This window comes from Acomys minous (assembly GCF_964271855.1).
Source record: "Acomys minous genome assembly, chromosome: 10".
NCBI lineage: Eukaryota > Metazoa > Chordata > Mammalia > Rodentia > Muridae > Acomys > Acomys minous.
The window spans coordinates 94,645,802-94,660,370 of record NC_140491.1 but is presented as its reverse complement, the minus strand read 5'-3'; the positions used below and the strand labels follow the sequence as shown (position 1 = coordinate 94,660,370).

The 14,569-nt window shown below is 43.0% G+C and overlaps 1 protein-coding gene across 16 annotated transcripts in view; it reads right to left on the bottom strand.

Annotated features, from left to right (window-relative positions):
* Positions 1 to 14,569, bottom strand: part of PKP4 (plakophilin 4) — a 213,853-nt gene that overhangs the window by 35,039 nt on the left and 164,245 nt on the right. For 7 of the 16 annotated variants that reach the window (XM_084799647.1, XM_084799659.1, XM_084799661.1 and 4 more), the window contains 6 exons: positions 13,863 to 13,994; positions 13,576 to 13,760; positions 10,580 to 11,129; positions 6,818 to 7,006; positions 5,064 to 5,280; positions 2,733 to 2,780 (listed from right to left, as the gene is read on the bottom strand). In XM_084799647.1, coding sequence (XP_084655773.1) covers positions 2,733 to 2,780; positions 5,064 to 5,280; positions 6,818 to 7,006; positions 10,580 to 11,129; positions 13,576 to 13,760; positions 13,863 to 13,994 — 1,321 coding nt within the window. Of the gene's footprint in view, positions 1 to 2,732; positions 2,781 to 5,059; positions 5,281 to 6,817; positions 7,007 to 10,579; positions 11,130 to 13,575; positions 13,761 to 13,862; positions 13,995 to 14,569 lie in introns of all 16 variants that reach the window. The other 9 variants (XM_084799660.1, XM_084799651.1, XM_084799649.1 and 6 more) reach the window with 4 other exon arrangements.

Genomic DNA, 14,569 nt, shown 5'->3' with positions numbered 1-14,569 from the left:
CGGGGAAACGCAGCCATGGCCACATTTATACGGAGATAACGTTGGTGGCCAGTTTGAGAATGAGCTAGAATCGGGGAGGACTGAGGCCTTAACCAATCAGAGCCACCTATAACTGAAGTCTTCTCTCATCGCTCACCCAGTCTATCAGTGGGCTCGTCTCTCCTTCCTTTATCCTTCCTAAGCCATCCCAGACTCCTGCTCTAAATGGCACCCTTCCCGGATTCAGTGTTTGCCTGGCATCCAGATGATCTGAAAATTCTCCAGAACCCACATGGTTCTGGGCAGCTATGCCAGTCTGCCTGTACTCTAGCCTCTGAAGGGGGAGACGGGGAGGCCCACAGCACGCGGGCTGGCGACTTAGTGTTTCTCCCTGACCAAGGTAAAGGAGGCACTGAAGAGGATTCCCACCAGGAAACACATGCTCCTACACACGCACCCACACCTATGTGCATGTGCACCCATGCATATGCAGGAATGTATATACATGGTGTACACACACACACACACACACACACACACACACACACGAAAAAAATTAATAGGAATTGGAGTTATTGGCTGCAGCCTTAAGCTGTTCAGTCACTGTTATTTGGGAAATCAGCTGAGTATTTAGAGCACCGTTACCTCTCCTGTAAGAACAGTAAAACGGCTACCCCTGCCTGCTTTAGAGAATCGCTAGTGGCTAAGTGTGATGGTGAATAGTTATTAACCTTCACCCCTGAAAAATGAGGCTTTCCAAGAAGGAACACTGTCTGTAATAGCCTCCCTTTTCTATACTCAACTGCGTTAAACATTTTTCATTAAAAAAAAAAAATCTATGTAGCGTCTATTGTGTAAGACTATGCCGTAATTTACAAGAGTGCCAGGAGTGTGGTCTAATCCTTCCTGATAACTCACATTTATTGCAAACATTTATTCTTTTTCCTCTTTAAGTGGTACAGTGATGATTATGACTTTCTGACATACCTGGGAGCCAGGAGGAGCAGGCAGCAGGAGGGCAGCTTCCAGTAGGAGCAGGGCAATGGTTGCCAATAACATCACCCTGACTTGGGTTTAGCAGAAATTTACCCTGGGAAGGCTGCTACCAGTTTCCATGCTAACTGGATGGCACCAGTACAAGGATTTGCTTAGTTACAGCCTAAGCCTAGACTTTTCTTTTTAGTATGGCTCTGTATCTTGATGTTCCATAAACTACTACAAAACAGAGGTAAATGTGTGAGCGAACTGTGTATAGGCCCTGGATAGGTACCACAAGAACGGAATCGCTGAGGAGTCAGTACCCAAGGAACCCCTCATCCACCTGGCTTGTTGCTTAGGGGCATCTTCTGCTTTGTAATGCAAGAGGCTGAAGTTGTACAGGATAGGTTTGCTGCTCTGCGGTTAGGCACTGGGGGGAGGACTGGCTGTCGGGGTAGTCTGGAATTTGTTGGTGCTAAAGGGGTAGAAGGCACAGACAGGGCTCTCTAGGGGACTGGTTGGTGGAGAGTGACTACTGTACGGGAGAGTTGAACGCACAGTAGCTGATGTTGGACTCCAGACTTGTTGGAGTACAGATGTGAGTATGTGAGGATTTAAGTCATATGACCACAAAGGCCATGTTTGAGCAGCCGGGACCACACCACAGAATAAGGCCGATATTCTAGGGCTAAATGCAGCTGAAATACGCTTCTCAAAGGGCAAAAGCTGTGCTGGCAGTGCCAAGAGGTTCTGCTAGTAACCTGGTTATCTGCCACAAGAAACTCAGTAGTGTAGCAGGTCTTCTAGTCCAGGCTGCCTTGCTTCCAGCATCCAGCAGGTAAGTAAAAGTCACCGGAGACGATGGGACAAAAAGCAACAGTGGACACAGAACCAGAGGTAGTCCTGACCCTGGCCTTTTCAGAGGAAGGATTTGAAATTTCTCCAGTTGTGTTCAGAGGCTTAAATAAAGGCTGGGGCGGGGGGGGGGGGGGGGCGGGTTGTGGAGCCCATGATCCCAGCAAATGCAGAACTTGAGGGTTTAGGGAAGTCTGTGATTTCTAGCAAGACCCTGTCACAAAAGCCAGACCACACCAAACAAACTAAATACCATAATATAATGAGTGAGTAGATCTGGACTCTTATCAGAGACATGGAAACTACAGAAAAAGGACCAAGGTGATTAAAAAAAAAATCAGTGTATAAGCCAAACATATACAATGCTAGAGTAAAAAGCATGGCATTTTTGCAGAGGGTCACTAGAAGCCGTCTGGTCAGAGGGGGCTAACTCTCATGGTCCCAAAGTGATTTTATTTATTTATTTTTTAAATGTTATTTATTTATTATTTATATAGTATTCTGCCCCATGTGTGTTTGCATGCCAGAAGAGGGCACAAGATCTCATTATAGATGGCTGTGAGCCCCATGTGGTTGCTGGGAATTGAACTCAGGACCTTGGAAGAACACACAGTGCTCTTAACCTCTGAGTCATCTCTCCAGCCCCCACAAAGTGACTTTAATACATGTAACTAGGATCCCAGAGGGAGAAGAGGGAGTTGAGCACAGAAAAGAATTTAAGAAATAAAAGCTGATTCCCCCCCAACCCAATTTTTTTGCAAAAACATCAATCTACATTCAAGGAATCTCAGTGAGCCCCAATCACGCCAAATGCAAAGAGATCCATACTTAAGCTCAGCACAGTAAAACTGCTGGAAGGAAGCTGAGAGAAAAAGCATATTACAAAACAAGAAGAATACAAATAATTTCTTATTTCTCACCAAAAAACAACAGATGTCTGAAGACAATGAATAACACCTTTTAAAGTACTGAAAGAAAAAAAAAATTCACACTTATAAATCCTGAATTTTATATGTAGGAAAAATACCCTGAAAAACGAGGCAAAACCATTTAAGGTAAACTGAGGCTAAAAGAACTCACAGCAAACTCTTCAAGCTGATGGGAGTAAGAGAAGATGGAGACCTGGGTCTACAGGAAGATCTTTAGTGGTAAGGGTGAATATTTTTAAATATTTGCTTTTATTTCTCTTCATTTCTTTCAAAATGGTCATTTTCCAGCAATAATAATACTGTATATTATGGCTGTTCAAATGCATATGACAGTGACATAAAGGCCAGGGGGTAGAGAAAGGACCAGGTAGATGAAGAGGACTGCACCAAAGGACCACCAGGGACACACACCTTCCATCATCTTCCAGGAGATGTTCTCTCGTCAGTCTGTGCACAAAATATATTTGTATATTTCAAAGCTGAATATACCTTTCTCTCCCCGACACCTTTCTCTCTCTCCATGTCAGAGCTGGGCCTGGTGGTGTGTATCTATAATCCCAGCATGAAGAGAGAGAGGTAAAAAAAAAAAAAAATTATGAGCCCCAGGCCTGCCTGATGGACATAGCAAGAGCCTGTCTCAAAAGACTAAAATACAAGGAAACCCAACAAACAAAAAAATCCCACAAAGTCTAAAAAACAAAATCCTTACAGATTTCTGTCTACATAGCAAACACCAATAATTTCCAGTCTCACAGAGAACTTGTCCAGTTAATAATCCAGTAAGAGCAGTAAAGTCTCAGGCTGATAAAATCGTTCAAGTTGTTATTTTTAATGGAGGAATAGCAATTGTCAAGAGCCTCTGGTTCTGGTTTGCATATTCAGTCTTTGGAAATGTCTTTCACGCATTGGATTCCAGGGTCAGCTACAGTAAACGTACCTGTCACCGTAGAATGACCGGCTGCTCACCTTGTGAACAGCGTTATCAGTGAAACTGTACACAATCAAAGCTCGCTGTAACCGCTTATGCAGTAGGCTATGGCATTACCATAGCATGAATAGCAAAAACATATTACCATCTGTGAGACTTTTGTTTACAGTGAATCAGTTCACATTAGAAGTTGAAGCTGAAGCCTCCAGGGCCCATCTTCGCCTCACAGGCGAGCCAAGCTTCCCTGCCCGTACAGACAGCTATTATTATCAGGCAGGCCCAGTGATGGTATCGAGGAAATTTTGTATGTGTTGCCTACCACAAAATTTGTTCATTCTGAAGATTTTAGAAAATGAAATAATATAATAATTTCCCTGATAATTATATAGGAGGTACTATAAGAAAAAAATCTTTTTAAAAATCCCTTATGATAGCCATAGTGACAAACTGTACACCTACGTCCAAAAGAATTTTAGGCCTACAAACAAACCCGTGATGTGGTTCAGCAAGACAGTGGCTTCCTGTCCACCTAAAGTACGTTTACTTACTCTGTGTGGTGACCAGAGCCTCACTGATTTTTGTTCACAGTCATTAGAATAAGCTGTAGGCTCTTAAATTAAAAATGATAATTATAACAACTTCCCAGCGAAACCATTGTGGGCGATGAGTGAATGAAACCTTGCTAATAATATATGCCTTAAAATAACACCAAAGTTGCATAAAACTTAGTAAAGATTCCATTCTTTGAGACAGGAAAATTCTTTTAGGTTTGAAAACATAGTTTCTGAATACTTTAAATGGCTTTTCCTACAGAGGAGGCCAGCTTTTAGGACTCAATTAAGTATCGAGGGGCCCATACCTACCATGGCAAATGTCATCTATGTGGCCAAACAAAAGAAAACAGGAATACATATGTGCTCATAATCTGTCAAGCGTGTTACGCTTCTGAGATGAGAATTTCTTGTATGCCGTCTTCTCCTAACTGGCACAAAGACGCTTAAAGGACCTCATTGGTAAAAGATCTGCCTAGTGCTGACTAATACAAGTGAGAATTAATCTATGAACTCTCTGAATCAGGCAGGAAAAGGTGTGTGGATTGCTGATCTCTCACGGCCCGGTCTCATTCGTATAGGCCCCCCCAGTAGCTAGCTGCCTGTGTCAAGTACCTGCATGATGAATGCTACAAATATTCTCACAGATCTGTGTGCTCTCTAAGTACGGAAAGAAAGCAGTCAGTTTTAAAAATTGAAGTCAACTTCAATGACCTGCACAGGTGGAAGCAATAGAGATAAGGAATTACTGATATCACCACAGGCTTGACAGGTTAAAAAGACAGAAGGGTGGAAGTGGTTGGTGTGACAGGGTGTGTCCTGAAGAGTCCCTCTGGTACTTGCCTGGGGTCCTTCTGAATGCTGTCTATTGATGGGGATCTTGTGGCACCATCGTCAGCTGGCCCCGTGTGCTGTAGCCTGCTATAATTGCACTCTTGTACTCGGTACTGGACTGGCCGGTAGGGCTCCGCGTAGGTAGCTGCTGTGTTCAAAGCGTAATTATTTCTTTGGTATGTAAGGGTGCTTCGTTGGCTGGATGTCCTCTGTAGATTTCCAACACCTATTACAAAGTCAGCGTTTTGGGAAAGATTAGTTAGTATGTTCTCCACAGAGCTGCACTTTTCAAACATACAATATTTTTTGCTTTTAGACAGGATTAAACATTTGGCAATTACATCAGCTGTTTAAATTTGGATTTCCCAAGCTTAGCCTAGCTTAAGAAATAGAAGAAGTACCTAGAAAAGAAAGCCAGGGAGACTATGAGTCTGCTTTTAGGCTTGGGTACATTAAGATTTAGAAATTTAAAACCCCAGTAAAACCACAAGAGATTAATCTCAGAAATGAATGGTTATTATTTCATAATTCTAATTTAGTGATTAGGAACAAGGTCTTTACTGAAATTTATAAATAACTCTTCAAATTTTTAAATATCCTATTTCTTTGGTATCCACTTTACTTCTACACCTATGAATCTTGGTAATACTAGGAAAAAAAAATCCATGCCACAAGAAAGTCAGACTTTATTTCTATGGCTGTTTCCAGAAATTAGTACATGATTGTATGCACACAGCAACTGTCTGCACTCAACACGTCTCTCTTAATAAAGCAGGCGTGTCTCCCATTGGGGTACTCAAGGGTCTTTCTGCAATTAGAAAAGCTGTTCACCTCTCCTCAGTCCTTTTCCCAAGAGCACATGAACGTTTCTTTACCGACGTCTGTCAGAAGGAAAAGTCTTCAGTGGACCGAACTGTCCAACTTTGGTAAGAACACTGCAGACTTCCCTTCCCTAGTGACGTGCCTGGGTTGGGGGTCGTCACTGCCAGCAGATATATTATAAATCTCTAAGACTTGGGGTTTTCTGGATACTGGAAGCTGCCTTTGAGCCCTCTCAAGCTGCCCTGTGCCACCTTCTGGCAGTGCACCCCACAAATGCTATAGCTTCCAAACCTGTGGTACGATTAAAAAAAGGTAAGGATTGGGTGTGAGGCTCAGCAACCTGTTTATACATATTTTGTCTGCCTTCTGTGCTCCTGTGCTGCTGTGACCCTCTTGCAGTGGGCATCTCTGTCACAACATGGATGTGAGACTTAGAGGAAATCCCACACTGAAAACCGCGATGTCCAATCAACCTCACCGCCAGGCCCGCTAACTCCGACATCAAATCACTCATTTGGACTATTTCAACACTTAGGTCAGGCAACATGAGTCACACAGAGCTATTTCAGCAAATGGTTGCCTTTCTCTGTCTGATACGTGTCAGAATCATATTTACAGCTTTATACATTTATCCTTAAATTAACAGCACAATCATTACCTTCATTGATTAAGGGAATCATATTTACAGCTTTATACATTTATCCTTAAATTAACAGCACAATCATTACCTTCATTGATTAAGTTACGATATGGTAAAATATATCACCCAGTAAGCACGTGCTGAATGAACTCCTGCTTTACTGTTTATAGATTTGCTGTCACAGCTGCTTATCTGACAACTAACTGGGCAATAGGATTCTCCGCCAGCGGAGAACCCGGTCTCAGTGAACTCTCTCTCCTGTTAGGCCAGGGAAAGCAGGAAAGCAGGAAACAGGGCCCACCTGAGCCTGTGCGGTACAAAGCTGTCTGTGATCCTTGGAGTTCCACGGTCCCGTGGTTTGGGCTGCGGTACACTGGGCTGTAGTATGTTCTCCCTTCATATATAGGAGTGATATGCAAGTCAGGAGACACAGCTGAACGAAGGTCTTGTCCAAGCTGACTGTGCTGACTGGCATAGGAGCTCCGTAAGCCTACAGGTAGGAATATGGCATCATCACAAAATGAGAAAACCATGGTGTGGTTAGGATCAGACACCTGACCAAGCCCTAACCAACAGCACAAGAGTTAAGGCTGAAGATGACTTTTTTTTTTTTTTAAACAGGAAGGAAGGCCTGGTGTGCAAAGGACTCTGAGTACTGTGTTTTTAAAAAGAAACTTTCTTAGTAGCAAGATAGAAGTACACTTCCTAATAAAAATGCATTACATTTAATTTGCTAGAACTCATTCTCCAATGATTACTGGGTTACTGTGATGAAATAGAGAATGCCCTTCCTGCTATGATTACCACTTAAAGATCATAGCAAAGGGTGCTGCATAAATGACAGCCTGGTTATCGATGGGCTGTCCATCCATGTTCCCATGAGACTGTGGTGCATGGTGACATCAGCATCAGCTTAGTTTGCATAAGTATGCCCCGTTTGTACCAAACAAAGGAGGCTGACACATCTCTTACTGTAGCCCATGAAGGGAACCCCAGCTGTACTAGCTGCTTGCAGACCTCTCCATCTCATCAGCAGGTAGAGCCTACTGTGCTTCACACAGCTGGGCCATCAGTTAGCCAAGCTGTCCCACTGCAAAGCTAAGAGCCCACAGGGAAGTCTGATGTGCCCTACAATGGAGACAGCCACGCCTCAAGGACCAATGATGGAAAGCAAGGATACTTTGCAGTATCATTTACTCAATTAAGTTTCTATTTGCAATCCCACGAACACTTATTTATTTACTTATTACAGTGATGATTCTATGTCATTCAAACTTTTGTATTTAAAACATTTAAAACAAACAAAAATGTATCTTTTAAGCATTGATGCACTTTTTAAAATTCTCCAGACATTATTTAAATATACAAGAATGAATATTTTGGGCCATATATATTTTCCTGTGGTAGAAAGTACATTTTTATACACATTATGATATCAATTAAACTACAATCACAGCAGGGCATGGAGGCATAACACATTTAATCGCAGTGCTTTGGAGGTAGAGCCGGGTATACCTCTGTGAATTTGAGGCCAGCCAATGCCATGCAGAGACCCTATATCCAAACCAAAACAAAACCCCAAACCAGACCAAACCAACATTTACAACCACCAAATGAATCCATAAATGAGGGCTTCAGTGGTCTTTTAGACAGGAAATAAAACTTCCTGAGAATCCTTTGTTTCACTCAAAGCCTAGAGTTATTTTTAGCAATGAAAGGCTAGTTCTTAGCTGGGTGTGGTGGCGCAGGTCTTTAATCCCAGCACTCGGGAGGCAGAGGCAGGCGGATTGCAGGATCGCAGGATCGAAGGATTGCAGTGAGTTCAAGGCCAGCCTGGTCAACAAAGTGAGTCCAGGTCAGCCAAGGCTAACACAAAGACCTTGTCTTGAAACCCATATCCCCAAAATGAAAGGAAGGCTAGTTCTTACACATATTTTCCTACATATATAATATATTTTTTTTATATGTGTACTTTTCTTTCCTTGAAATATCAATCCAATTTCTGTTGCACATCATCAGAGTCATTTAGAAGATGCCCATTTAGTGCTGAGTGCGGGAGACAGGAGTTTTTATGCTGTCTTCCTTCCCTGGGCCTCCATCATCTTCTTCAAGCTGGGAATTGTACACGGCTCTTGTTCACAAACACAGAGGAGGACCAGCCCTGAAAGGCTGCTAGGGTTTGGGGCAGGGGCTCTTCATAACTGCTTCCAACAGGACGTGCTGCGTGCTGCTCAGAGCCATCAGGGAACACTCAAGCCAACCACACCTCTTTGACGGCTGAATAATAAATGGGTCATTTCACAACTAGGAACTTTTCTGATCTTAAATGCAGGCTCACAGGGGCTAGAGAGATGGCTTAGTGGTTAAGTGCACTGTCCTGATCATCCAAAGCATCCTCCAGTCCCAAGAGATCTAATATTCTTATACCAATGCACATTAAAAAAAAAAGTTTTTGAAAAAAAAAATCCACGTTCACTATGCTTCATAGGAATTTGTTAAATCAGAAAAAGCTTTCTAGAGGCCACAAGATAAAATATAAATTTTATCCTCAAAAATATTAAAAATTTTAATAAAAAAGCAAAGGAACAAAAATACAATGGAGAAAAAGTGTAACTAACATCAAGCATAAGAAGTTATTATACGTAAAAATTACAGGTCTAAGCCTGTGTTTTTAATATAAAATGGATAATAAACATAAACTCATCACCTTTGTCGTAAACTAGTAATGGCCCCAAGTAGAGTGGCCCATAGGAAGTGACAGTGACAGCAAAGGAAGCCTGCACACTCCTGTTGCAGGTCACAAAATACAAACGCATGTGCCCTTATTGGAGGACAGCTTGTTAGTCTCCCTCAAGGTGAAAGGACGTATATGCTTTGTTGTAGCAATTCAGCTTTGACAAACAGATTCCACAGGGAATACAGTACCTATTTATATGAAAAAATGTCTCTGTCAGCTAAAAATGATAAACAGACAAATGCCTATTAATATGGAAGCAAGTAAATATACTATAATGTATATATAAAAGTAGCACTGTGAATCTTTTTGTTTTGTTTTTTTCCTCCCAGCCCTAAGGTCCCAGAATAACTACTCATGAGACTCATTAAATATTTTTTAACAAATACCTAGGCCATATAGATAAGCTCTTTTCTAACTAGCTCATAACTCAAAATAACCCATTTCACTAACCTAATTTTGCTACATGGCTGGTTACCTCTGTTCAGGTACCGTATCCTCATATCTTGCTGGCTGAATCTCCTGCACCTGGTTCTATCCCAGAATCCTCTCTGCCTGCTGGATGTCCCACTTCCTATTTCCTGCCTAAGCTATAGGTCATCAGACTTATTATTGGCAGGTGAAGTTTCCATACAGACACAAGATATCCTCTCAACATCTTTTAGAAAGAGTGCAAGCTCCTTTAATCTCAGTACTCGGGAGGCAGAGGTAGGTGGATCTCTGTGAGTTCGAGGCCAGCCAAGATAACATAGAGAACCCCTGTCTTGAAAAACCAGGAAAAAACAACAACAACAACAACAGAAATTCACAAGGGCTTTGTGCATGTCCCATCAGGGTGCCCATCGAAGCAGTAGGGCATGAGACTCATATTCTAGCACACACAACTACAGCATTCCTCCAGAGAACGTCAAGCGGGTATTCTGACCACAGGTTAACATATCATGAAGGTGTATGAAGGTAAGTCTAGATGTTCAAAACCCTTCAATAGAAAATAATACTAATAAAGAGCGTAGGGTTCTAATAAATTCTTTTAAAATGCAGTGCGTACGTGGACACACACACACCCACACACACACACCCACACACACATGCTTTATGTACCATAATATTTTGAGAAAAAAATCTGATGCTTTGCAAAAGAGTTCTGTGTATGTATTATATAGTATCATACATAAAAGGACTAAAGCTTGAAAAATAAGTCACCCTCAAGTTTCTAGTATAACTTTTCAGATAAAACCACTAGGACTGTCCGCAATGATCATCATTTCCACACAGGCACAGGGAGGACTGACTCCCGGGGCTTCGTACAGTGCTGTCACTTGTCCTCACCTGTCAGGCTGTCTGGCCGTGGCGGAACCATCCTCTCATAAATGTCATACTGCTGCTGTCCGAATTGGTCCATGTCATGAACAGTTCTTTGCAGTGAAGGTCCCAGATGCTGTGGTACGGCGGTCATCCCCGAGCGTTTGGGGGACGATGACCCCACTTGGCCTTGGGATGGGGAAGCTACTCGAGTCTGGGCATCTGTCAGGGTCAGTGGGGACCCCACCCTGGTGGCGGTCTGGTACTGAGGGGCTGGTCCGTTGGGATTGGAGGTCTGTCGGGAGGTGACAGACCCAACCCTGCGCACAGCTGTTGGGGAGGCGGGTCTCTGTGAGTACGGGGAGGCGGCCCGCTGAGCAGGGAGCGTGGTGGAGGAGTAAGCACTGGGGTTCAGAGGTCGGGAGTCGGTCACTGACGGAGAGCCAAATCCACTACCCAGAGAAGTTCTCAGTGACCCCCGTGAAGGAGACACGCCTGTGCTGGTAACATAAGAAGGAGACTGTGCTCTAGACGGTACTGAACTAACTCTTCGCATGGCCCGATTGGCTACTGATGGCTGATGAGAGGGGAGAAAAGAGAATGGGTTTATCTAGGGGTTTACATCATCCACTGTCATTACAGAAGTAAAAACACACATAGCTCACACAGGATGTGACCTCACTATTGCAGGCATCCGATTTTCCCCTTTGCATAAGCTTTTGCTTCTGCTTTTTTTTTTTTTGAGATTCAATTTGAATATTAAAACCAGTCAGTAGAAGACATCTGAAGACATTTAATAACCTTTTTTTTGGTCTTTACATTTTTCACTTGTTGCCTCTGTGTTTTCTGACATATGAAATGTTTTATTCCAAGTGGTACAAATGGCTTGTGAGCATGAAGGGCCCTGGGGCCATGTGCTTGTATCACTCCCTGCAAGTTAAGCTGGAGCCAAGGCAATGCGTTTTGCATAAAAACAAAAACTCTATCTATTCCATCTCTCAGCCTAAATGGAGTTGAGGAACATTTATGGATGGCTGGTCTTTATGAGTTGGCTGTTAACTTGTGGGACATGTTTTTTCCAGTGTCTAATGTAGGAGCCTCTGGCTACTGCCTGGGTTCAGCTCTCCCTTGATAATTCAGTACAAGGAGGAGCCTGACCAGACAGGCGGACTAGCCAAGTCCTTTAGCTCTCCTTTCTTTGGCTTTGTCTGACACATGAGTTCTTAGTGGTAGTTTAGCTGGTGGGTTTAAAGAGATGGGAGTGAGATACCCGAGAATCTGTGCTAAGTTCTTGTTAGCTTTCTTGATCTTAGACAGCTGGAAAAGACTAGAATGGAAAGCAAACATTTCTACCATGGAACAGTCTGTGATGACTCTGTAGACTTCTAAGACACAATGGGTATCAGGTACCTTTCCTGGCGCTGTGCAAGAGTAAAGAAACCGAGCTGGAGAAGTGGCTGAGGGGAGCGGGCACAGGGAAATGGCAGGCAAGCCGAGGGATGGGAACAGACCTCAGGGCTCTGCATGGCAGGCTGCTCAGTTATCCTCTGTGTGTTTGGGTGCGGGGTGGGGGCAGCTGTCTGCTGTGATGGTGGGATGGGGGGGTATGTGCAGCCTCATATGTCACTTGAGGATGAGCGCTTCGCCTCCAAGTGTTGCAAGCAACCTGGTTGCTGAAATACCTCAAGTGACCCCAGCCTCAACAGTCTGGGAGAAGTAGTGGAGGCACTGAGGGGATGTGGGGAAGGAAGGAGAAGGTAACTAAACAAGGCAATGGGGTAGGGCTTAAAAAATAGTGTACAGTAGGGAGAGTTCAAACATGTGTTCACATGCTAACAGTGGTCGCATGGACAAATGGAATAACATCCAGCTTATGGCTAGATAAAATAGCTGTCCAAACTACATGTAGGTTAAGTCACAGACACCTACTTATAATGCATTGGCTTTAGGGACCAAAATCAACTTAATGTAAGTTTTTATCTCTTTAAAAACAACATGATTGTGACTAAGGATAAAACTGTAGCGCGCAGCTGGGGTAGATGCCACGGACATGTAGAGGCGCTCAGTGCAGAGTCCCTTAAACGTCACCACACACCTCTACCAGCCAATAGGCAAATGCATGGACGCTGTGCAGGCCGGGGGCACAGCCTCAAGCAGCTGGCCACAAGGATAAGAGAGCTAGCTCCCTTTAACCCAAAAAGTCCTAAATTGATGAGCAAAGCTGCCCACAACTGTATCAGCACTTCCCTGTAGTGTTGGGAAGCTGGCCCTATGTGGTGTGTCCTGCAATGTTTCCTGAGCTGCGTGAGGAACACAGGATCCCTCCAGCGTTTCTGGATTCCCATGGACAGAGCGCTAGCCTCGTTGCCTACTTTGGCTCTTAATCCTGACATAGTCTGGTGGGATGATGTGAATTACATAGCACCAGGGAAGCAAAGGAATGTTCAGAAGCATGCATACAATATTATATTTTTGCCTATTGACTGAGTCTTCACTTAACAGAGTGGATAAGCCAGCCTCCTTACTATGGCTTTACAAGGACAGGCATCCAGGACAAGAGATGCTTTCAGCGAACAATTTAGTGAAGGTTTAAATGTTTGCTTAGAGTAGACTAGATCCCATCTCATGGAGGTGGAGAATGGTTTCTGTCCTCTAGGCCTTCCTAATGCCTATTTTAGTGCTTGTATTGCTAAGGGTTAGGAGCCCCTCAGGAACTATGTCACTCCACGCCATCCCCACATTCCCTCTGGACTGCTTTTCCTATCAAATCTCTTGTTTCCAGAAGAATTACTCTACTGCATCTAGGAACTTATAAACATTCATTAGTAAGAGTAAACTAATTTGAACAAATATAATTCCAGGCTTTATACTTAAAATATCTTCAAAACCACCATGCCTACAGTATGCAGTGATTTTGAGTGAAGTTTTTCATTCTATAAATTATACACGTTAGCCTTGCTTTTAATAAGCAATATCTCCAACAGTTATGCAGCTAAGAGGGTATTTCTAGATGTCTGACTTACCTGAACCAGTGTTTGTCCTTCAGCTCTTGAATTCCTCACCACATGGTTACTTCCTGGTCCCGTGAATGGATGCTGTCTGTCTGCCTTGCTCACGGATTGGCTGTTGTGGAAACTCCCTGCTTCCTGGTACCCACTGTCAGAATAAGAATTCATCTGTGTTGAACTTCTTGAGTTTCCCAATGATCCTGCATGGATGAAATGGTGGGAACACTTCATTATACTTCTGAGGCTCATGTTTAAAGTAAAATGATGAGAAAATCTAATGTTGAAAATAAAATACAACAGACCCTCACTTTCATGGAGAGATATCTGTTCTGGTGAGTAGAGGGCCCCTTGTTCTGGTTCTGTCCTGATGAGATAGTTGTTGGGCTGGACAGTGTCAGAAACTCTAGGTTTGCTTATACCAGTATTTGGCACATCTGTAAAAAAATAAGTTTATAGCTGAATTTAATGACATTACAGAACAACATTACTTTCTGAAAGGTACAGATTTTTTCAACAGCATCCTGTAATCCATAGGACACTAGAAAGCTCTGCTCACCTTAATAGCACAGCTATCTTAATTTTATCTATGTGAATGTGTTCTCCATGCTCAGTTTATTATTATACTGTGCTCAGCTCCATACATGTTTTCTGTTCTGGTTACAAGTCCCAAGTTAACTTGGTATTACATTACATCAAAATCTGGAAATGCATCTTGTTCACTCTTGGAAAACCCATCTCTCTCACTGTCCTCCAAATACAGTCACAGGTAGAATAAGAATGATGTCCAAATATCAAAGGGACAATACAGATCCCAACTGTTTAGGACAAAACCAGGGAGTACTCAGGACAGCGAACTTAGTGATGAAGCAGGGAAGGGAAGATGAGCTAATGGTGTAGTTCATGTCGCTTATAGTCAAAGGAAGCCTGCAAAGTAGTCAGAGTCACAAATAACAGAGGCACTAATATCTTACTTACCTGTTTATTTGTCCCTTTAGTTTCCCCCAGAGGA